Source organism: Vulpes lagopus, chromosome 7 (genome assembly GCF_018345385.1).
Source record: "Vulpes lagopus strain Blue_001 chromosome 7, ASM1834538v1, whole genome shotgun sequence".
In the NCBI taxonomy this organism is placed as follows: domain Eukaryota; kingdom Metazoa; phylum Chordata; class Mammalia; order Carnivora; family Canidae; genus Vulpes; species Vulpes lagopus.
Genome location: NC_054830.1, coordinates 65,219,046 through 65,243,969, shown reverse-complemented (window position 1 = coordinate 65,243,969; position 24,924 = coordinate 65,219,046). Strand labels below are relative to the sequence as shown.

The following is a 24,924-nucleotide window of genomic DNA, read 5'->3' as shown; positions in this document are numbered from 1 at the left end:
TGCCACGGAGGGACCCTCCCACCTTCTGTGCATAGCTTCCTTGTGCAGGAACAAGAGAACGGTGACCAGTTCTCATATGACCATGGTGCCTCAAGCCTTCAGGCAGCTAGGGTGAACTGGGACAGCACAGTGGTGCCCTTTCTTGAAAGCCTGAGTTCCAGGGGTAGGTGCCAAAGGGATTATGTGCTTTTGGGCATTAACCAACCTAGGCCCATTACAGCCCCTACCCTGAGATGCCCAGAGAGGAGCACAGCCAGTCTGAGAACCCAATCAGATGTCTCCCCAAGAGCTTGAGGCAAGTTTCATCACAGACATTTATTTTAGTTTTGTTAATTTCAAATATTCATTGACCTCTTTTATCAGATTTAAGGCAGAGAAAAGATACATGTCCCTGGTTAACTGAACCGGGGTTTAGATAGTGTAGTCCACCCTGGGTTCCACCAGGGAGACCTCACCCGAGATGACAGGTCCGGTTGCTGGTGCACAGTTGAGCATTGAGAGGCACATCAGTCTTAGTGAAGAGAATAAAAAGCTTGGAAGAGGGCAGGATTCTTGTAGGTGACACTGCAGGCGACCCACCAGCCCTTCCTCCCCAGGGGATTCTAAGACAGGACCCCGACGTTGTGAAGACAGGCTCACACTCCTCTCCGACCAGCCGGGCAAGGTGCTCAGATGTTGGTTAACTCAGATGTGTGCACTGCTGTCCTCAGAATGCTCACCTTCACCTCACCTGTGGCTTGTCTAGACCCAGGGCTGGCTGTGCATGACCATGCTTAGGGAAGGGTCGAAAGAAAGGCCTTCCCACCAGTTTCCCAGGTCTTCATCCTAGCCAGTCAATGTCATCGTCGTCATCATCATCTCCAAAAAGTGGTGTCGGGGGCGGCCGTCCCTTCATGCTCTGACAAAACAGGAAAGAGCAGTCAGTCCTCACCTGTCCCTGCACCAGACGGCCTCCCCGCCTGGATAAGGTGAAGTGAACTGGCACCTGCTTCCAGCTCCAGGTTGGGAAGGACGGTGTTGCTTAAGGTTTTATTCAAAAGGACTGACTCTGTGGCCAGCAAACCTGGGCTTCCAGATAAAGCTGAGCCAAGCATGCAGAGAAGGGAGGCAGTCCTCCAACACAGAGACAAGACAACCAACATTGGATGATTTTATCATTTATTTGTGAAACACATGTATTGATTTGACAGGTTTCTTCTCATGCAGTGACTTACACATTTCGTGTGGGAAAAGGAGGGTTGATGGGGGAAGAGAGAGGAGTAGGAGGAAGAAAGAGAAGCAGAGCAGCCCCATGGAGAGAGAGAGAAGATGCAAGAAGATGAAGGGAGGTTGGGAAGAATATAGCTCCATCTGAAGACACTGCTGTGGCCTCTGGTGGCCTGTCTGGTTCTGGAAGTGACCCCACCATTTGGGAGAAATGAGTTCAGAGCCTTGGCCACGTTACCAAGTGGCAAATCCAAGAGGCGAAGAGAGGCCAGGAGCACAGGGCCACAACCCCCAACACCCTTGATCCCACTGGCCCTTTCCTCACTCTCTCCAACCAGGTAGTAGGAAAATGGAGATTAACAGACTACAGAGGAAACTCTCCCCCACTTTTCATGACTTGAGGTCCTGGCTTTTTAATTCTAGGTTGGCAGGGAACAGCTCCCACAGGGGTAGCAGGAGAAAGGGGTAGCAGGAGAAAGGCACACATGGAATATCCCCTGCTCTGAGCTACTGTGGCCCACGGTCAGTCTTCACAGGGCTGGCCAAACAGAGGCAGCGGGATGTGGTCAGGGGTCCCTGGTACAGACCTCGTATCCCTTTCTGGGCATCAACTAAGGGAGCTCTAGTCTGACTGGCTCACTGCTTCTGTTTTATTTTGGCTAAAATTCTGGCTCTGTATTTGCCAGCATTAAAACCTTAAGACTATTACTTAATCTTGCTGGGCCTCAGTCCTCTTCTCTATAAAATGGGATAAAAGTGCCTACCTCACTAGATTAGCAGAGTATTAAATGAGAAGTTTTCAGAGCATCCCAGAAATAAAAATTACCTTGATAGTATTCATATTAATACCAGTAATATATTGGTAACTAAACATTCCAACTATATTTACGGCAGCCACTTGGGATATTCAATTGGTTTTTTGTTATTTTTTAAGTGCAGAACTCATATTCAAAATTTTTGAATAAAAATTTAATTCCTGGGAAGAAAGGCCCATGGGAAGAAATGGTGCACTTCCCCCAGGGGAGTCCGGGCAGGAGGCAAGGGCATTGTATGTGCAAGCCAGCTCCTTGCTCTGCCACAGCCATTTCCCCCAGGTTCTGGCAAAATCACCTCACAATTCTGTCCCTGGGACAGGCTGAGCCTGAAGCTGATCTGTGTTCTCCACCCATATTTCTCTCTAGTGACAGTCCCATCAGAGCAGTTAAATGTCCTAGTGACAGCCTCACTTCACAGTGGGACAATAGATGCAAGAATCAGGGCTCTGATCCAGGCAGGCTCTAGGAGCAAGCCGCCCTCCGGCCATCACTCTGCAGCTTGGTAGAGTGAGGTTGTGCTATCAGCACTTAAACCATTTTCTGCCCAGGGTGTTGTGAGGACCAAACAAGGTAGCAGCGCAGGGTGCAGGCTGAGGAAGTGGAAAGGCCCCAAAACAGGCAGTCTTGGAAGGAGCCTGGGTTTCAGTCCTAGCTCTACCACTAACTCTCTCTGTGCCTTTAGGTAAATCCTCTTTCTGCGCCTCAGTTTCTTTGTCTATGAATAAAGATGTAAGACAAGACCTTCAAAGTCCCTTCTGATTGTAAAGTAGACAAATTCCAAGCAGATCTGGGGAACCTGAGGCTCTAGCATTCTAATACAGGACTAAGCAGCTTGACTTCCTTCACTGAAAGGAGCAATCATTCCTGCGTGGACAGAAATCGAGATCCCTTTTCAGGAATAAAGTATCTGCCCATCCCCACCACGCTTACAGAGCTGCCCCCTCCCAGCCCCTCGGCTGCTCCCACAGGCTGCAGCACACAGAGCCCAAGGCACCGGCCACCCGCAGACTCCACTTCTCTTCTTGGAGCCAGCAGGGAAGGGTCCCTGGGGAGTGGTGTGAGGCAGGGCCTGGCATTTCCTTACCACCTCATCTTCATCCTCCTCCTCAGGCTGTGCTTTGGGCCTCGAAAATTTCAGAGTTGCCCCTTTAAAGAGTTCATCGTCTTCATCCCCTGAGAGACTGAAGGAAAAATCAAGAAAATCAAGTCAACAGAAAATGGCGCTGTTCCTGTTTCAGGCCACAAAGCCCACAAGCTCTGCAGAAAGAATCCAGCAGCTGTGGTAGTGGCCCAGGAGTTACCCCCCGCCTCCACGCTGGCCTCCTAGTGCGCTTGACGCCTTCCATGGCCTATAGCCAGTCATCTTTAAAAACGAATACATCAGGCCATGTCTTTTTTTTTGTTTTTTTTTTTGCTTAAATCCCTTTAATAACTTTTCAAGGTACTTCCAGTCCAAATTTCTAAGAGTGACACAAGATCTCACATGTCTTGGTCCCTACTTCATTCTCCAATCTCAGGTTAACATCACTCTCCTCCTTACTGGGCCTTCTTTGGCTCCTTGATTGTCATGTCCCGTCCTACTACAGGACCCTGGCATGTGCTGTGCCTGCTCTCTGCAATCTCTTCCTCCGAACCCTGGCATTGAAGGCTCCTTTCCAACCTTTAAGTCCCAGTTTATACATTACCTTCTCTGAATCCTTCCCTAACCACTGTATCTAAAAGCAGAATAGGGATGCCTGGGTGGCTCAGTGGTTGAGCATCTGCCTTCGGCTCAGGTCCTGGTCCCACATCGGGCTCCCCGCATGGAGCCTGCTTCTCCCTCTGCCCGTGTCTCTGCCTCTCTGTGTGTCTCTCATGAATAAATAAAATCTTAAAAATAAGTAAATAAATGCAGAATAATTCCCGTTTTATTCTCTATTACCATAATATAGAATTTTGTTTTGAAGGACTTATCATACTTTTATAATACATAAATATTTGGCTTCCCCACTAGACTGCAAGCTCCTTAACTCAAAAACCAAATCTGCCTTGCCTACCACCCTACTGCAGTGCTGACCACATAGGTATTATTGAATAAATACGTGAATGAATCAACAGTGAGTCAGTCCTTCTCTGAGGATGGGTGACCAGCCCTGGCAAAACCAGTGACAACCTCCACATACAGCTGCCCTGTTCTGGAAACGGCTCAGGAAGACATACCTGGTATGCTGAGAATACTGGTTAGGTCCACTTGCTGTTCCAACAGTTGGTGAATCTGCCTCTGTGTTTTCTAGCTCCTTAGAGGGAGCAGGAGGGTTAGTGACATCCTCATCTTTCTTGAGCTCTGGAGGCTGAGGCTCTTCTCCTAGACTTTCAGGCCCTAAGGCCAGTGGGTCCCCATGGTGTGAAGTCAGGGACAGTCTTGTGGGGCTCTCTGGCTTTTTGACACAGGCATTTTCCAATGGGTTGGCAGCAAGTGTCTCCTCACACTCAGAATCCACAAGTACAGGGCCCGGAGGCTTAGGGGGAATTGAAGTTGGGGGCCCCAGAGGTCTTTGGGAGGGGATACAAGACAGTTCAGGTGGGCGGGCATCACCTTTTATCTCTGAGAGCACCTCTGCCTCTGCAGGCTCCCCTTCCCTTCCCTGTACCTCATCCTGGGGAACAGAGAGGACCCGAGGAGGCAGGGAGACAGCCTCCTGGACTGCCTGCTCCGATGACACCAGGGAGGACTCCTGCATCTCCGTACTCTGTGGCGCTAGAGGCGGTCCAGAACTGGCTGAAACCGAGTGCTCCCGGGGTCTTTGAGGCCGCTCTTCCTCTTCCTCCTCTTCTTCACTGCTGCTCTGTCCCTTGTCTTGCTCATGCTGGTTTAACAGCTGAAGAGTCACTATCTGTTCAAAAGCCAAGGAGGAGGAGATGCTCACTGACAGGAAAACAGCAGGCACTCCTACTTCTTCGCTCCCTGAGAGCACAACTGCTCCTGCAGGTCACATGACTGTTTCTTCCTCTCACCAGAGGCTGCCCTCATCCATGCAGACAGAAGTCATTCCACTTATCCTGATTATTGAGGAACAGTCTTGAATACTTTTTAGATTTAGGACCCCTGAGAAGGTACTTAAGCACCAAGATTCTCGCCTCAGTGAAACAATCACCAGCCGGCCGTACCTTGATGGTGTTCATGATGGTCCCCAGAACGGCCCTGCCACTGTAAGAGTCCTCCAGCTCAAATTCTCCCCGCAAGGACTGGAACACCTGGTTCATGATCTTCTTGACCTGCGTGAAGACGTGAGGAGAGCAAAACAAAATATATGCTGCCCAAATCAAGTGATTAGGGGATGCATGTCAATTCCAGAGAGGGGTCTGGAGGGCTGAAAGGAAGCCCTTCTGGAACCATGTAGTGCGACACAGCTGGTCATGAACTGAGATGCCCAAGGCTGTCACTATGGAGAGGGCCATGTTAGATAAGGAACAACATTTGGTGGAAGGGTTATCAAGGACAGGCAAATGCATGATTTCCAAAAAAAAAAAAAAAAAAAAAAGGCAAGCTGTGGCACGTGTTTATTGATGCCTCCTCCCGTTGTGGCCACCATTTGAGCTGCCGTGGGCTGTGAGGATTGGTGCCAGCAGCTGCTGGGGACACTCCTCTCTCTTGTGAGTTAGAGACACTCCCTTCTCTGTCAAAACTTCAGGATGGAGTCTTCTGGGGTGGCCATTAATGTGATAGGCTCCAAAGAGTTAAGTTTTACTTAAGTCAGACAAGTGGTATTATCACTAAAGACAGAAAAAAAGCTACCAACACAACAAACTGGCCACACTAGGGGTGCCTGGGTGGCTCAGTCTGTGAGTATCTGCCTTTGGCTCAGGTCATGATCCCAGCGTACTGGGATCAAGCCCTGCATCAGACTCCCAGGGGAGAGTCTGCTTCTCCCTCCCTCCCCCTCGACTTGTGCTCACTCTCTAATAACTAAATAAAATCTTAAAAAAAAAAAAAAAACTGGCCACATTCTTCCTGAATGCCTGATATGCACACTCACTCAATCCCTTGATATGATCTGACTTGCTTCTTCTTCGAAATGCCCGCTCACCTTCTCTGAGGCATCAGTGGCAGCAGCTGCAACCCCAGACGCGTGGGACTTATTCTCCGGGTCCTCTGCGCGCTGTTCATTTTGCTCTGTCAGGGCTGTGACTCGGGCCTGGAGGGCTAGACACTGCAAAATGAACAGATTGTAGCTGTGGCCTTGGGAGCCTGGACTGCCAGGTGGAAGTCAGGGCCCCCGGGGGGACAAGAACCATCCTAAGCATCCAGCGTTAACCTCAGGTAGGTCTGGGTGTCTGCATGCCCCCACCCGCCCCAGGCTGCTGACTCAGGACATTCTCTTTCCTCATCCCTCAGTCTCAATTCACAACTTCACCTCCTCTTCCCCACCAAGGCCACCTGTCTTGTTCCTAATCAGGTCAAGAGCATGATGAGAAAAGAGGGGATAGAAGTCCAGTAACAGACATGAACACTGGCCATTAGAAGCAGTCTATTCACCTGCCAAGACGGCCTTCATCATCTCTGAGTCAGAGAGTTTTAACTAGATTCTCTAAGGAAAGATACGCAGACTTTCACACCATGACTCTAAGCCATCTTCCATCTCTGTCACTTTCATACCACGATCCCACCATACCCAGGCCCAATCTCACCATACCCAGGCCCCGTCCCACCTCCGTACCTCTGCCTGCGGCATTCAGCCACCTTCCACACCTCACTTCTCACCAAGGTTATGGGGCCTTCTGGGCCCTGCTCCCTCAGGCACTTCCTCTTCTGGGCCTCATAGCCCTTAATGCTTATCTTTGTTTCTGTCTCACTTTCTTGACTGTGAGATGCTTGAAGGCAGAGTAAACCCTTTTTCTAACACAGTATCTAGACTACAACTGGTATTCAGTAAGTATTTGCTTCATAAATGATCAAATAGTGGAATTATACATATTCCAGAACACTATTGTTGCTTTTGCTTTTTCTAGGTCACGGACCTGTCTTCCCAAAATCAATATGTGAAAGATTACTGATAAACTGGAGAGCTGCACAAGCATGGTTTGGTTTTCAAGCTATTAACATATTTTAGGTTCAGAAGGATTTACAAGACTCAACCTGTCTGCCTCAGTTAACTGGGCTGTCTGGCCTAGGGAAAACTACCTTTTCCTGAAGGTGGAGGAGCTTCTGCTGGTTGGCATCTCTCTGCGCACAAACCTCCTGGTATTGCTGCTGGTGCTCATCTTTGGCAGAGGCCAGCAGGTGTTCACATTTTGCTTCCCACTGGGTCTGCAGCTCAGCCTGCACGAGAGACAGCTGCCAAGAGAATGTCATCACCATATCCTGGGGGGGTGGGGAGGCAGTTGCATCTAGGGAAGCCCATCTTTCATAAGGCAAAAAAGAATAAGCCAACAGCCCAGATTTAATAGGGACACAACTACCTGAAAGACCTTGATTACTCTGAAAGTAAATGTACTTCTTAAATGTAGGTACACAGATATCATTGCTGATCAGGATTCTAAAAGCTACTCCAACCAGTTAAGGGGTGACTGTCTAGACAGCTGCTAGAGAATAGGGCCATAATGTGATCTTTTTCAGAGTCTGGGCCCTCTTTACAGGTTCCGATGAAACCGTTTTTTCAAAATTCCCAGAGGAGACTACACCAATTCACTCAACAATTAAACAGATACACATAAGTATGAATTTATGAACTTAGGAGGAAAAAGGCCTCTGTCAAAGGCCTCTTATGAACTAGAGATCCAGGTGTGTCCTGCCACTGTCCCTGGTCTCCCTGCCTGATTACCTAAATAAATTCCTTCTCTTCAAGGACAATAATGTGCCTGAAGGATGGTGTCTGCTGGATGAGGACTCTGGTTTTATGATGTTTGGAATCCCTTTTTTTCCAAGGACAATAATGTGCCTAAAGGCATGTTTCCAAAGTGCTTCAGGTTCCTGATACCTGCTCTGCAGCTGCTTGGTCTGTGGACACCCGAGCCTTTTTCAAGAGCTGCCGAAGCTTGTCCAGTTCCTCCTGGTAGGACTTGCGGATTTCATCAATCTCCTCCTCAGCCTGACAGCGCTCTTGAGCTGACTTCTTTTTCCTTTCAGAGAGGTTCTTAGGAATAAGAGAACCATCATCAGCTCTAGCTGTTTCACAGAGGATAAATGCAGATGGTGACAGTGATGGTAGTTTTTGAGCTGGCTGGGTCCTTCTGGAACAATTCAATGTTTAATTTTCCTTCTATATTTAACATTGTCAGCTGAGGGACAGAAAATGTAGACCAAGATTTACCCCCTAAAAAGGCACAAGACCAAAAAAAAAAAAAAAAAAAAAAAAAAAAAAAAAGGCACAAGACCACAAAAGCTTCACTGGAGTTTTACAGAAATCTCAGAAAGTTTCTTCTTTCATATTTAAACTGTTCCAGGGGCACCTGGGTAGTTCAGTTGGTTAAATGTCCAACTCTTGATTTCGGCTCAGGTCATGATCTCAGAGTCGTGGGATCAAGCTCCACATCAGGCTTGTGCTCAGCCTGGAGTCTGCTTGAGATTCTCTCTCTTCCTCTCCTTCTGCCCCTCCCCCTGCCTGCTAAGTAAATAAATGAAATCTTAAAAAATAAATAAAAATAAACTGTTCCAGAACAGAGAGAAAGAAATATTCCCACTTTGTTCAATGGGGCTTGTTTAGGCTTAAAATTTTAATACAACAGATACTGAAAATAATAAGTGATATTTGTAACATCTATGAGTGACAAAGGATTAACATCCTTAGTAATGTTTATGAATCAAATATTACAATAGAAAAGAAGACAAAGGACATTACAAAAAATTTACAAAATAAACACAAATAGGTATTAAATATACGAAAGCTTCACTATTAACAAAAATATATATTAAAATAAGACAGCAAAAAAAAAATAAGACAGCATATTTCACCTATCAGGCTATAAAGATTAGAAAAACTGACATATGCAGAGTTGGACAAAATATAGAGATACGGACTTGCTCACACAGTGCTGGAAGTGTAAGCCAACATATTCTTCTTTGAAGATAATCTGGCAATATGTATTTTTTTTTTAAGATTTTTTATTTATTCCTTTGAGAGGGAGACAGCACTAGAGAGAGCACGAGCAGGGGGGAGGGTCAGAGGGAGAATCATTTTAAAAATGTAGATGTAAAGCATTGCCTATGATCTAGCAATTCTAATTCAAGCAATTCATTGTATGGAATGCTCAAATGAATTTGTAAATAATAGTCATATAGTACAAGGATGTTCACAGCAGTGCTTGAAACTGGAAAAATAGAAACATAAATAACCATCAGTAGGTAAATAAGTTCCAGTGTAACCTGACAAGAGACTAGAATACTGTGCTGTAGTTAAAAAAATGAGAGTTTTTATTCATTTTTTTAAAAGATTTTATTTTTAAGCATTCTCTACACCCAACATGGGGCCTGAACTCATGACCCCGAGATCAACAGGTGCATGCTCTATCAAATGAACCAGTCAGACATCCCAAAAAGTTCTCACACTTATTTGTACTATGTCCACGATGTTAAAAAAAAAAAAGTGTTACACATGACCCTATTACAGTTTAAAAATGATCAGTGTACATATATGTATGCACACATATATATATGTCTATTTTATACACACAGAAAATAAACTGCAGGGATAATTGTACATTATTTATAGTTGTCATCTCTAATGCTTGAGATTGAGAGGAAAAAAGATAAATTTCATTTATTTCATACTTTTCAGCATTATTTGTACTTGTTACAATGAGCACATGCTCTTGTGATTTTTTTAAGATTTTATTTATTCATTCATGAAAGACACACAGAGAGAGGCGGAGACACAGGCAGAGGGAGAAGCAGGCTCCACCCAGGGAGCCCAATGCGGGACTCGATCCCAGGACCCCAGGATCATGCCCTGGGCCAAAGGCGGCCCTAAACTGCTGAGCCACCCAGGGATTCCACTCTTGTAAATTTTTTTTTTAAGATTTTATTTATTTATTCATGAGAGACACACAGAGAGAGGCAGAGACACAGACAGAGGGAGAAGCAGGCTTCCTGCAGGGAGCCCAATGTGGGACTTGATCCTAGGATTCTGGGATCATGTCCTGGGCCGAAGGCAGATGCTCAACCACTGAGCCACCCAGGCGTCCCCACTCTTGTAATTTTTAAAAGGAAAGTAAAAATGTCTATTCAACACTTAAGCCTGGCCACTTGGGTCTAACTGAGAAACTTCAGGCATAGAACTTACCTTTTCCAGAGATTCCTTCTCGGCTCGAAGATCAGCCAGCTCCTCCTCCAGGGATGTCACCTTGAGCTCCAGTTGTCTCCGGCTTTGCTTTTCACTTTTGAATCTGGACTGTGCTTGCTCTGAGGTTTCCTGGAGCTCTGGGTGTAATGGCAGGGTGACTGGTTGAAGAACCAGTGCTGCAGAGGCACCTGGCATCCCAGCTTCTCCTCCCAGGCCGCACCCTGCGGGCTCCCAGCCCGATCACGTGAGCGTCTTCTCCTCACTCCTTTCAGCACCCCTCACTGACCAGGGAAAGGCCTACCATGTCATGAATCAACTCCCCAGCAACCCACGTTCATGGCTATTATGTGTGTCACCTTCTCCACACAAAATGAAAAAGAAACGTTTCAAGCTGTCCAAAACCACTTTTGAAAGGTATCATGGCCACAATCCCATTTCAACCACTGCCTCAACACACTAAACAGATCTTTATTTAGCCATCAGCTCAGGACCTGTCTCAACACCTCAGTGAAATACTTCCATCCTTCTTGGGAGCTGGGACATTCTACCAAGAGTTTCCTTTTAAAACACCAAATAAATGCTCAAATAAAGCTACTTGGAATATTTCATTAAAATGTAATGCATCAAAATTAAATTTGTATGGAAAACTTTTGAGACCCATATGGTGCTTCACAAGAGCAAAAAAGAAGTTACCTGTACGACATTCGAATCTTAGACTGTTCCTCAGGTGCACCCATGTGATGCTCTAAAAGGGAAAGGGTTTCTCCTCAAGCTACCACCCTACCGACTGACATCAGTGTGTTTAGCTCTTTTCAGGCAAGCAAACTTTGCTTCTTCCCAATTCTGCTGCTGCCCCCTGGTCCCATCTGTGTCTTCCACACTTGTGTCTCTACATGGAGATACATGAATCAACATGCTGGTTTTCATACATCTACTCTTCAAGTCCCTATGTCTTGAGCAGCACCTTTATGTTAGGCACTGAACTCAGGCTAACTTGGAGGAAAGGACTTTGCTAAGATGACCAAGATACCATCCTTGTCCTCCAGAGGCTTAGAGTCTAGAAGGGAATGCAGACATGAAAATAGTGCTATTTCAAGGCTAACTCTGATAATGGTCATAATAACATACTCAGAGGTAAAGAATTCTAAAGGAGATTAAATGTTCTAGGAAAAAAACAAGGAAGTTTCTGAAAGAGTAGATTTTGGAGAATTGGAGGCAAATATTGGTGACAGTGGGCACACCAAGTCCAGAGAAGAGCATGGATAAACAGATCAGAACCATAGGATGGCCTAAAGCTGCAGCAGAGTGGTTATGTCCAGAGCCAAGTGAATTGAGCAATATAAGAGGAAGTAAGCCAAGCTGGAGGGGCCTCAAGTGCCAAGCTGAAGGGTTGGAATCCACCCTCTGGGTGGCGGCTACAAGAAGCACTTCTTTCTTAAATTTCCACCGAGTCACGAGTTACAGGAACACATTAAATTCTTCCGGGCCCAGGAGCCAAACACAAGTACCAAAGATACTGAGGGCAATACTCGCCCAAAAAGGGGGAAAGTGGTCACTGATCAACTCCAGATGAACAGCCAGTCCTTCAGTATCCTTTGTCAACCAATCATGTAGGTTTATACTGACCTGCTTTCATTTTTGCCTCAGCCCTTCAAACTTGATGAGCATTAAGCCAAATGCATGGGGAGGAAGGACAGTGTTTCTTTTTTCTTTTTTTAAATTAAACTCTATCCCACTGTGGGGCTTGAACTCACAATCCCAAGATCAAGAGTCACATGCCCCACTGACTGAGGCAGCCAGGTGCCCCTCAGTTTCATTCCTTGGGTTTAAATGGTGAGCGTCCCAGCCCCTCCACCAAGGACATACCTGAAAGCTCTGCCTGCAGTTTGGCGAGCTGGCCCCTAAGGAGCTCGGTCCCTTTCAGGCTTTCCGTCAGCTCCATCTGTAGCTCTGTTTCTTTCTTTTGGTGAGCGGTTACTTTCAGCTGGAGACAAGAGACTTGAGCGGTGGCGGCTGCTAACTCTTCTGTCACCTTGGCCTGAATAGTATGACAAAGTACGATGCCACTTCACACATGGGTGTCCCTTGTCTCCAAGTGATGACCCAACCTCACACACTCTATGCTGACTAAACTGGTCGGAAGGGAGGTCAGGCCTCTTAACCTGCATGAAGCCAAAATCAAGCCTTCAAAACGTGCCAAATCTCTGACCCAGGAATTCTCTTACATTAATCTGTCCTTGGGAAGAACTGTGCAAACTTACACAACTTTTGCTACAAGATGTTCAATGCAGATTGTTTACAGTTGCAAAAGAATGAAAAATAAAATGCTGGAAAATGAGCTTGATTAAGCAAATTACGATACGTGCATCTTGTATGCAACTACCGAGAATGATGATACAGTGTTACCAATGTGATACCTGAGAAACAGTATTCCTGTCATTTTCTAACTTTCCTAGAATAAACGTGTATTTTTTTTTTCATAAGAAAAGGATTTTGAAATTTAAATTGAATGCCTTCAATAGCAACCAACGTACGTCTGAGTCTGCTGTTTCTCCCTAGTGGAAGTATGATGGAAAACTCAGCCACCTGAGTTTGGTCTGGGGTGGGGTTCTTGGAAGAACAGAGCTTACAAAAGATGGTAACACTTCTGTTTTCTCATGTGCCACTTATTGTAAATGGTGCCCTGTCCTGGCCTCACAGAAGCTATATCCTCTCAAGTAACATCTGATGAAAACACAATGACTCCCCTGGAGAACCCTCTAATGATAATCTGTGTAGTAAAGGTGATGATTAAGAGGACGGCCAAAAAAAATGGAACGGTAAACAAGTGACAAATACCACATCCTCATCACCTGATCTGACGTGCTCCCATAAAAATGAGGAGAAATAAGAGGACAAGAAACGCAGTGAATGGTTTTCCACTGGTGACCCATCTTGACTTTTTGGACAGCAAAGTATTTGTGGGGTTGGGCCATCTCTCTATACTATTATGCTGCTACTCTCATGACTCCTCCTATGCTATTCTACTTGCTGTGCATTTATAGTCATCCACTTTTTTTACTATCCCTTGTCCCTTCTTATGCTATTCACTGTGCCCCTGCAGATTTAAACTTTCCAAAGCCTTTCCATTTAAAATATGGTATTCTGGCTCTTCTAAAGGTAAAGGATATAAAGCAAAATAAAAAAATATATAAAGGGGGGTGCCTGGGAAAAGCTCAGTGGTTGAGTGTTTGCCTTTGGTTCAGGTCGTGATCCCAGGGTCCTGGGATTGAGTCCCGCATCGGGCTCCCCACGGGGAGCCTGCTTCTCCCTCTGCCTGTGTTTCTACCTCTGTGTCTCTCATGAATAAACAAGTGAAATCTTAAAAAAACAAAAATAAAAACAAAAAAGTATATATAAAATAAAAAGAAACAGGCTGTGAATGAGTATCTGAGAGTCTACTGACAAACCCTCTCTTTGACCAAACTTTAGTCATGTTCCTCTGAGCCCCTGACCTTGGCCTCCCATCCTGTCCGTAGCCTGCCCAGCCTAGTTTTAAGAATCCTGCTATGAAAAAAAAAAAAAAAAAAACAGAATCCTGCTATGTCCATTTACAAAGAACCCCACTCCCTGATATCTGAACAAGTTCTTCATCTTCGACTTTTGTTATCCCAGTCCTTGGCTAGTCAATTAGAAGAATCCTATGAGGTCAAAAGTGACCTCAAGAATCTCCCTACCCATGAGGTCTCCTCTGAATAATTTTTCAGCACTGACCCCTCACTCCGCTCCTTAGCCATCTGCCCTTGCTGAATTTGGAGTGAAGCCCAATTTAACTCTTCTACTGTAACAGCCTTGAATAAAGTCTTCCTTACTACTTCTGGATGCATCTGGAAAATTTTTTTTTAACGGTAGGCGACCTTTGGAATGAGCTCTAAGATACTTATTTTTGCTATTCAGTAGCCTTGGGTTTTTACCTGTTAAACACAGAGGACAATGGCAGCTAGAACTTCCAGACGGAAGAGGAGTTTTCATCTGCTCCATGTAGAATTAAAGTTTTAGTCACCGTCCTGGCACATGTGGCCTGATGGGACCTGAGCTCACATAGTACCCAGAGAGCTTATCTGGGTATCTGTCCTTAGCTCGAGAGTTCACAAATATCAGATCGAGAGCCTCTCATAAAGGCCTTGCAGCAACTAAGACCACTGGAGGGGCTGGAGCTCACTGAAGGGGAGGCAGTAGGATGGGTTGTCCCTTTCTCACCAAAGGACAAGCAGAGTAAAAGGTGACTTTGGGCATTATTTGGAAAGGCCAATTAGAAGCTTGATAAGTAATACTCTCAGCCAAACACACGTCTGTGCACAAAGAAAACAGCGAAGGGACGAGTAATGGGAAAGTAAAGGCAGGGAGGACCAAAAATTCAGAAAAAAAGTAAAAAGGAACATTCAAGTCAGAAGCAGGAAAATGGTATCAAAGCAAAATGGCCATTTTTTTGTTTGTTTTGTTTTTTAAGATTTTACTTATTTATTCATGAGAGACACAGAGAGAGAGAGGCAGAGACAGGCAGAGGGAGAAGCAGGCTCCATGCAGGCAGCCTGACAGGTCTCCAGGATCATGCCCCAGGCCAAAGGCGGTGCCAAACCACTGAGCAACCCGAGCTGCCCTATGGCCATTTGACCAAAGGAAAAAGGACACAGCTGACTGGAAGTGAGGCCCTGAGCAAGCCACTTACTCTCTTTGAGCCACAGTTTACCCTCTGTGAAACAAGGTCAGATCAGGTGACTTCTGACAACTCTTCCGTTAGTCCAGGGTTTTATGTGGAAATACTAACCCTGTTACAGAGAAAAATAAAGAATTCCATTCACTGAATGTTCACTAAGTGCTCAGCCAAAACTTTGAGCTGCGTTTGAGGGCAGAGAGCTGCCTCCAGGGATGAAAGAACCTTGATGATCTCCCTTATAGAGGGAGAGCCCTCACAGGGATGACTGTTAAGAAAGAAGTGGAGCAAAAGGAAAGGGGGAGGAGGTTGTCAAGCCTTGAAAAGTTTCACTGAAATCAAAGCAGCCAAGCAAGGTGTGTGGTACTTGCTACCTGGCTCATCAAGCATAGTGCTACTCAGCCCAGGGGATGCTCTGAGACAGATGTGTGGGAAGCACGGTGCCTGGGATCTGATGGTGATTTAGCAGATCAGAGTTGTTCTGCTGTGATTACTGCTCTTTGGGCTATTATAGACAGAGCATCTGCAGGTGCCAGGCACCATGCCAACCATTTCTGTGTATCAATATGGGGCACCTGGGTGGCTCAGTCGGTTGAGCATCTGACTCTTGATTTTGGCTCAGGTCATGGTCTCAGAGTTGTGAAATTGAGCCCCAAGTTGAGCTCCACACTCAGTGGGGCATCTGCCCGAGATTCTTTCCCTCTTCTTCTGCCCCTCCCCCTGCTGGTGCAGGTGTGCACTCTCTCTAAAATAAATAAATCTGGGATCCCTGGGTGGCGCAGCGGTTTAGTGCCTGCCTTTGGCCCAGGGCGCGATCCTGGAGACCCGGGATCGAATCCCACATTGGGCTCCCGGTGCATGGAGCCTGCTTCTCCCTCTGCCTATGTCTCTGCCTCTCTCTCTCTCTCTCTCTGTGACTATCATAAATAAATAAAATAAATAAATAAAATAAAATAAATAAATCTTTATAAAAAATGAATCATGTGAGTGGATTAATAAGCTAACTCATGGGGTTGGCAAACTCTGACCCATAGGCCAAACTGGCCTACTGCCTATTTTTGTAAATAAAATTTTATTGGAACACACCCACCCTCCCCCCACTGATACTTAACATGAGAATCACATGGTGAAGTTCCTAAAAACAAAGGCTCCTAGCTGCCCCATCCAGAGACTGTAGCAAAAGAAACCACTAACAAAGAGCAGTGAGTCCTGGCTGGCTGTGTATCAGAATCAAAAGGAACTTTTGAAAAGTTCAGATTCAGCCTTCGGCTAGATATTGCTAAATTAGAATCTCAAGGTGAAGCTTAGGAATATGTATTTTTAGTCAAGCACCTCAAGTGACCTTGAGGCAGTCAGACTAGTGTGTGGGAACCACTGATGTAGAACAAGTTTTAGTAATCATGCTAGACCTGAATAACAGGTCTAAGAACTCAACCAAGCAATATATTTGGGTGTCCATGCCAGGCCTATGGAGAAAGAAGAAAAGGAAAAAAAAAGGAAAGAAAAGGGAAGAGAAAAGAAGAGAAGAGAAAGAGTATAGAGAGAGAAAATAAAAGAGGAAAGAGAGATGCCTGGGTGGCTCAGTAGTTGAGCATCTGCCTCTGGCTCAGGGCATGATCCCAGGGTCCTGGAATTGAGTCCCGCACTGGGCTCCCTGCAGGGAGCTGCTTCTCTCTCTGCTTATGTCTCTGCCTCTCTCTCTTTCTCTCTCTCTCTGTGTCTCTCATAAATAAATAAAATCTTAAAAAAAAAAAAAAAAGTAGAGAAAAGGAAATAGTAAAAAGTATGGTTAATGGATAGTGAAGTGAAGTGACTCCAGTAGTGTTCAGTGGTGCCAATGTCATAGACTGCTGACCTTGATCCAGGCCCAAGGAGTCAGTCATAACAAACAAGGGATGGTGGGAAGTAACTGTGAGAAAGGATCGGGGTCAAGTTGGGACAGGGCTATGCAGGGCAAGGCACTAGTCATCGGAGGATAAGGGGTCAGAGATATTTCTTCCCTAGACACTACAACAAAGAGAACACAAACAATAACAGCATGAGTCAGAAATCCTCAACATTACTGGACTATGAGAAAGTGAGTAAACTCCACAGGTTATGAGATACATTGCACTCAAGTTTTCAGGAAAAATTCAAAGCATAAATGATTTCTTAAACCTTTGAGATAACAGCAGATGGATAGGTCAAGAGCTCTAGCTGAGAAGCAGGAGCCCAAACCAGAAGGACTCCACTCCAGATCAACAGTGTCTCTGGAGCAACGATGGGGGCAGCGAGAGTCAGCGTCAGCCCAGCCCAAGGCCCACTAGAGTCTTCCTTACAGCGACTCCAGGAACAGGTCAAAATGCCTAATTCTGAACCGACTGAAGCCAGACAGCAGTACCTTAAAACGCTCTTGCAGATGCAGATGAAGGAATAAACTAATCTTAAATTTCACTAAAGTGTTTGTTACATGACATAATAGGAATTTTATTTTTTGGACATTAAAAAAAAAGGGCAGCCCGGGTGGCTCAGCGGTTTAGCGCCGCCTTCAGCCCAGGGCCTGATCCTGGAGACCCAGGATTGAGTCCCACGTCAGGGGCTCCCTACATAGAGCCTGCTCCTCCCTCTGCCTGTGTCTCTGTCTCTGTCCCTCTGTCTCTCATGAATAAATAAAATCTTAAAAAAAAAAAGATTTTATTTATTTATTTGACAGAGAGATAGTACTAACAGAGGGAGCAGCAAAGGGAGAGGGAGGGGGAGAAGCAGGCTCCCCACTGAGCAGGGAGCCTGATGTGGGGGCTCCATCCCAGGACCCCGGGATCATGACCTGAGCCGAAGACAGACGCTGAACCAACTGGGCCACCCAGGCACCCCTATAAGAGAAATTTTCTGTGATTGTGTCAAGAGAATAAATTTCATTTGCTAATAAACAATGTAATCTTCACCTTAATCAAATTACTTAGATGAGTTATAGTTTTTGAATCAACTCATTGCAAAGCATCCTATAAAACAGAAATCTGGATGATAGATATAGTAAAATCTGTTAGAAGCTTTCTAGTTCTGTTCCCAATGATGGCAAGTTTTTGCTGAAAAGCAGATGGATAAATACGTACATACACATGACAGCTCCTTACTCTACATATCCTGATGGGCTTTACCCTCCCTGGTTACTTTACCTTCTCTTGTTCAGCATGCAATACTCTTGCCTGTGTGTTTTCTGTGGCTGTTTGAAGTGAGTTGTTCCTCTTCTCCATCATCAGGTTACTCTGCTCAACATACCTGTGAAATAGGGGAAGAGACATTTGTCAAGCGCTGAATGTATACCAGACACAACCAATGCACATTCAGTCCTCACAACATTGCTCTATACCTTCAAAAAAACCCAGTCTGAAAGCATTTTGTTTTTCTTAGATCTGCAGCCATCAAGTTTGGAAGTAGGAACCTGGGCCAGAGGTTAATTGCTTTGCATAATGAAGAGAAAAGGTACTGGAAGTATGTGTGGTGCAGAGGAATGATGGAGGAAAGAGGAGAGGGGAGAAGAAAGCACTTCTTCCCCCACCTCCCCCTTCCACCCCATTCCACCCCTGCCACCATGTGGGAGACGAGACACACTAGAAAAGAGAAGTATGGAAGAATGATACTAAGTGAAATGCTATTTGCTAAGACATGTTCCCCTGAGCACCTCCCCCTTCACCAAAATCTTCAGAAGGATCTAGAAAAATTACACAGTGTTTGGGTTTTATACAGAAATCAGTGACATTCCTGTTGATGAAATAGCCCACACAGAAGAGAGAACAGTTGACAGTATTTTCTAAGTGTTCTAAGTATTAACACCACTTCACAGGTGAAGAAACAAGGGCCAGGAGGAACACCCAAAGCCACATAACAAAAGAGAAGCAGAGCTGGGATTTGAACACAGGTTTGCCTAACATTACAGCCCACTGTGTTTCTTCTACCAAACGCTCTCAAAAAACAAACAATAATTCACATGACAGGCAAGAAACAGAAATAGCAGCAGTTTCCATAAACTACCCTAAAAAAATATTTATCTAACTTGGTCATTTACAAATAAAACCCTTAGTCCATCCTAGCCAGTGCCCCTTATCTGTCATTACCTCTGATTTCGTTCAATTAGTTCACTAATCTTGTCATTCTGTTCTTCTATCCGACTGCTCTTTTCGAGGATCTCTTGCTTCAATCTTTCATTTTCCTAAATTCAAAATAGATGTATGACTTCAGTTTTTATGAGAAAAGTGCCAGATATAAGGGAATCAACTTGAACTGACAGGTGACACTGCTATAAATTTTGAGATAAAAAACTAAACTTATGTCCACATAAACATTTAAAACATCAAATCATACCTGATGGATACAAATCACTACACCCAATAGATTAGACATATAAATGGCCATAAAATGAAGCAACATTCTAAAATGTTTCCTTGTGGCATCCCTGGGTGGCGCAGCGGTTTAGCACCTGCCTTTGGCCCAGGGCGCGATCCTGGAGACCCGGGATCGAATCCCACATCGGGCTCCCGGTGCATGGAGCCTTCTTCTCCCTCTGCCTATGTCTCTGCCACTCTCTCTCTCTCTCTGTGTGACTATCATAAATAAATAAAAAAAAATTAATAAAATAAAATAAAATAAAATGTTTCCTTGTGACTCTACAGTGATAAGTCCCTTGGACCATATTAGGCCATAATGAATGGATTTTCCAGAATTCCCCAATAGTACTGATCATATGCTGTCTGTGGAGGAGAGGTTTTAGAGGTTAGCACATTCTGGGAGAGAAGGGAGCAAGACCTCCAGGCTGTGTTCTCTTCTCAATCCCTCCTACCTGAATAATTCGTTGGATATTGCTCATAATCATGCTTGTTTCCATTGTGACTGACATGCTGGGAAGCATCAGGGAATTGCCAGCACTGTGCTTCTGTAACTCTTCGACCTACAAAAGCAGGGATAGAAAGACTTTGAGAGAAATTTTTAAATGGAAAAACAGAATTCACCCAAGATCTGACCACTTTTTGGAAGGGCCTAACAAGTTTCTGAGATCATTTCTAACATAAGCTAGAGTTTTCTCCTGCCAAATGAATTCCAAAATAAAAACTACTCTCCAGGGAAATTACTACTAACTACTAAAAATACAGGAAACCAAGGAAGAGTTTACCTATAATCCTAGTTGCTGTTTGTATCCCCTATTCAATTCCTTACTTTCAACAAAGCCCCAACCCTGACTCATTCACCTTTGTCATGAGATGATCCATTTTATCAGCCACTTTGCTGACTGCCATTCGAATTTCTGTGTTATGCTGCCGGGCTTCAGTCATGAGAAATGAAGCCATGTCACCAGATCCTGAAGAGACATAAGCCAAAACCACCTTACGAAACTGGAGCAGAGGATACCATATGAGGAAAAGCCAATAGCTCTTTAGGCAGAGGAAAGAAAGAAATTGACATTCCAAATAGCAGGAAATGCTGTAGGTGATTCCTACTCTCAGGACAAAAGGGCTCCAAAGCTAACAGTAATTAAGTTATGCTCCTGCAAAATGCATCAAGAGATACAGTCTGGTCCAAGGGCACAAGGATGGCCACTTTGGTCTGCCATAGCACTAACAGCTCATCCAAGTGCATGCCAGCTATTGTACCAGATACCAGGAATTCAGCAGTGAATGAAACCTGGTTCCTGCCCTTGGTGAGCTCACAGTCTGGGGGGGAGACTCACATGTAAACAGATCATTACGACAGAGTGCATTTAAGTGCAAATAAGACCATGTACAAGGTACAAAAGGAACACAAAGAAAAGCAAGATTAACTCATTGATGACACATATACACAGTTATGTCTGTGAGAGGAGAGGAAGAAGGGATGGTAACATGGAAGACTTCACAGAGGAGATGATAGATTTGATGGTTTCCTAGATGGAGGTGGGGCAGGGTTTCCAGACAAAGGTAGCATCCATGAAACCCTTTCCATGCTGGGACCATAAAGTGTAGGATATACACTGGCTCCTTTCTACCACTATCCTAATACCAAAGACAAGCTGCAGAATAAGAAGGTAGGACAGCATGCCAGCTATTTAGTTTGCTTTTTAATACAAAATTACATTTTGTTTTAGTTTTTTATACTAGTGTGCTTTTTATGCACACTTGTTACATACATGAAAAAATACCTGAAAATTTACCCAAGTAACTGTTAACAACAGTTTCCTATGGTCGGGGGTATTTATAATGGAGGACAGTAACTTTTCATTTTATATTCTTTTGTGTTGACTTTTTAAATAAAAGCATATATTTCATAATTTAAAATTTTTCACAAAGTAGCTTTCCTGTGAGATACTGAACACCCGGTCACCACGCTTTCTCCCCATTTCCTCCAACATTTCACTCTCTTACTGTTTTCCAAAAACTCTACAGAGCCACTCTGACAGAGCAATGGAAAAGGGCTGGCAGGAGAAAATTCAAGAAACAAAACAAAACGGGCATGAAGAGTTTTGGTGGATGTGTTAAACGTTCTAAAATTAGATTGTGGGGGATCCCTGGGTGGCGCAGCGGTTCGGCGCCTGCCTTTGGCCCGGGGCGCGATCCTGGAGACCCGGGATCGAATCCCACATCGGGCTCCCGGTGCATGGGGCCTGCTTCTCCCTCTGCCTGTGTCTCTGCCTCTCTCTCTCTCTGTGACTATCATAAATAAAATAAAAAAAATTAAAAAAAAAAAAATCCTTGAATTATACACCCAAAGAGAGTGAATTGTACGATATGTAAATCAGACCTCAACAAAGCTGCTTCAAAATAAAGCAGAGATCTACTGGAGTGAAAATGAAAAGGGAGTGGGAAGAAGAGCACAGCAAGAGCGGGAGACGAGACACTCAGGGCCCACTGCCTACCTTGAAAATGAGACTGCGAGAGTGGAATGGGGTACAGGGGCCGGGCGGGCTGCAGCTGGGAGGTGACAGCTGATGTGTGGGGATAAGCATAGGCTTGCATACCTGCATAGGGCTGAGAAAATGCCAAGTTATATTCACGGCTCTCTCTTCTGCTTAATCTGTCTTTGATGGAATAAAGAGATGAAGCTGGAAGGAGATGCAAACTTATTAAAGCTTGACACAGAGGAGACTGGGTTTGGTACTGGGTAGGCACTGCAGCAGAATTCTGTGTCATCTAGGGGGCCCAGTCACTGAAGTCCTACCCAAAGAGTGAGGGAAGGGTGTCTCAGGTTGCTCCCCTGTGCTCTGGCACTACAATTTAAGTAAGCAGGTATTCAGTCCCCAGCCACTGGGCCTTTTGATGGTCTAAGAAACTGTACATCTAAAGAGACTCGGCTGAGTTTCCATTGTGGCCAAAGGACAGGTGTTCATTGAAATTCCAAAGTAACTCCAAACTCCACGAGTCTCCAAAGGATGCCTCTCCCCTGTGAGATTCTGATGTTCTTGTGACCAAGAGCTTTCATGTTCCCCTGAACCTCAACTATAATATGTAAATAGTAACACGCCACTCAGGGCCATTGTGTGGACTAGATGGAAGTGATATATAGGTAAAGTTCCTCACAGCTGGTAAGTTAAGTGCCTGGCAGATAGTAAATGCTCAATAATCAGGAGCTTTCATTTAAACAATGATGATCATTCTTCCTTGAGATAAGGAAATTCAGCTCATATCCATCCATTATTTAAAAACAAACAAAAAACAAAAAACTTAGTCTATAGGATAAAACTTTCCACTAATGAGTGGGGAGAGGGCAAGGTTGGAACTTTTTTTAATTCTAATATACTTTGTCCCAATGGGGCACAGCCCACTCACCAGCACTCCCACCCTTCCACTAAGAATCACCACAGAAGTAAGGGAGTGTGGGAGTATGTTTTCTCTACCAAATGTGTCAGGACAGAAGCACTAGCCTGACAATCAGTAGAAACAGACAGATTGCTGCCACTACCTTCTGTGAAAACAGAAAAAAACCAGCCAGCCCCGGTGGCCCAGCGGTTTGGCACCGCCTTTGGCCCAGGGCATGATCCTGGAGACCTGAGATCGAGTCCCACGTCGGGCTCCCTGCATGGAGCCTGCTTCTCCCTCTGCCTGTGTTTCTGCCTCTGTCTCTCATGAATAAATAAATAAAATCTTAAAAAAAAAAAAACAAAAAAACCTACTTTAAGAGATCCTTTTTGGAGGATAACTAAACAACAGAGTTCAGCATAAGTGCTGAACCTACCCTCAACCTACAACCATTCTGCTCTGCACACTGCAGAATCTTAGCCTATCAGCGGCTAGCAGACAAGAACACCAAGGACTTGTGTATCTATCCCTCATGGAGCCATGTGTGCAAACAAAAGGAAATAACTGGGCCTTTACCATGTGCCAGGCCTTGTACCAGGTGTTTTGCCTGTTCTTGCAATTCGGCTTTACCACAACCTATAAGGTAGGTAATCCTGGTCTGGTTTAGAGATGACATTGCGGTGATTCAGGAAGGGGGAAAGGACAGATTCTTATCTGGGGAACTGCTACTGCACAAATTGTGCAGGAAGGAGAAAAGAGACGGACTAGAACCTAATAAATTACAGGCTGTAACTGATGTGGTTTAAAAATGTCATTACCTGAAAGGACTGGGCATTTCCAGACCCAGCGGAGTGGGAGTCGAGAGATGTAACTTGCATTAAGGCAGAAGAGGGCACCTGGAGCCCAGAAACAGATGGCTGAGGTGCTATGATAAAGCAACAAGTTTTCACTGTTATTCACCTCAGTTTCCTCACAAAGGTTTAAACTAGAACCTTACACACTGCAACATGCCTCAGACTGGACCACTTGCCCCATCTACTCTCCTGAAGTCTCAGGGATGGGCTAGTAGAAGGGACCTGGGGTTCTTGGGCACATACTACTCAGACCCAGTTCCATCAGCTGACAGAAGTGCACAATTACACATAGAGAAGTGTCTCATTAGCTGAGTGCACACTTCCGAAACTGGCAATGCCACACAGAAGACAAAACATGCAGACCAAATCCATCTCCAGGGCTGAAAACTTCCTACCCAGGGACAAACTGACATGTTTTACACTCTAGTCCAGTTCTAAGTACTAAAACAATGCAGCCCAACAATTTACGGAACAGGAATGATATGATAACTCTGGTGCTGACTCAGTTCCAGGCTGCAGAGCCAGAGAAGCCCCTTACCTTGTGTGGTCATCTGTGGTATCACTGGATGTGCTGGCTGGAGAGAGGGCTGCATGGATGGAGCTGCCATGGGCTGTGTAGCTCCTCGCAGAGCGTTCACATCCTGAAACAGGAACAAGCGTTTTGGTGACTATGTATGTGGGTCCTTAACTGGAGACTGAGGTTGACTGTCTACCCTAAACCTGCTGACAGCCACTGCTTTTAGGCAAAGAAGAGGAAGGAAAGGCAAGAGATTAGGGTGTGGGCTGTGGGGAGATCCCTTCTCCCTATAAATCCTACCAAATAAATATCATTAGTTCCTCAAACATTCTAAGTTGTCAATGTTTTATTGACCCAAGTTGATAAAGTGACTGCTCTCCAGAATGTATCATTTTCCAAACCAGCAGCTACCTTAAACCTGATCTATTCTGCTCCCACAGAAGAAGGGTCTCTTGCAAGGAAACCCAGCCAACAGTGCAGCCTCTTCTTTTCTGCCAAATTATCTCCATAGACCTCAAGGTACTCACTGAAGAACTGACAGAGTAGTTGCACCTCATTACCATGCTTTTTGGATAAAGTGGTTTTAGAGTGTTTTTTCTCCATTTTTTCTTTTCATAAAAATCACAGCACTGTTGGGTCCCTACTATGATTCTAAACAAAGTTGTCCTGTAAATATCTTCCCAATTCATACATGGAAAAGAAAGAAAAACTTGGGGCACAATATACAGTGACTGTGATCTGCTAACCTACAGTTCAAAGGCCAAAATCTCTGACATTCTTTTACTTTAGGACTTCTCCTTGATATCATCTCAAAAATGTATTATGCATTTATGGACAAG

The 24,924-nt window shown here is 44.9% G+C and overlaps 1 protein-coding gene across 3 annotated transcripts in view; it reads right to left on the bottom strand.

The window, feature by feature from the left end:
- Positions 1-300: 300 nt before the first annotated feature.
- Positions 301-24,924, bottom strand: part of FKBP15 (FKBP prolyl isomerase family member 15) — a 62,684-nt gene continuing 38,060 nt past the window's right edge. The window contains exons 13-28 of one of the 3 annotated variants that reach the window (XM_041762256.1): positions 24,107-24,209; positions 23,533-23,639; positions 21,835-21,946; positions 20,195-20,304; positions 19,789-19,896; positions 19,067-19,161; positions 18,128-18,230; positions 12,146-12,317; positions 10,280-10,416; positions 7,979-8,134; positions 7,183-7,335; positions 6,089-6,211; positions 5,169-5,276; positions 4,221-4,894; positions 3,106-3,202; positions 301-898 (exon numbers count right to left, since the gene is read on the bottom strand). In XM_041762256.1, coding sequence (XP_041618190.1) covers positions 821-898; positions 3,106-3,202; positions 4,221-4,894; positions 5,169-5,276; positions 6,089-6,211; positions 7,183-7,335; positions 7,979-8,134; positions 10,280-10,416; positions 12,146-12,317; positions 18,128-18,230; positions 19,067-19,161; positions 19,789-19,896; positions 20,195-20,304; positions 21,835-21,946; positions 23,533-23,639; positions 24,107-24,209 — 2,436 coding nt within the window. In that variant the 3' untranslated portion in view covers positions 301-820. The remainder of the gene's footprint in view (positions 899-3,105; positions 3,203-4,220; positions 4,895-5,168; positions 5,277-6,088; positions 6,212-7,182; positions 7,336-7,978; positions 8,135-10,279; positions 10,417-12,145; positions 12,318-18,127; positions 18,231-19,066; positions 19,162-19,788; positions 19,897-20,194; positions 20,305-21,834; positions 21,947-23,532; positions 23,640-24,106; positions 24,210-24,924) is intronic. The other 2 variants (XM_041762258.1, XM_041762259.1) reach the window with 2 other exon arrangements.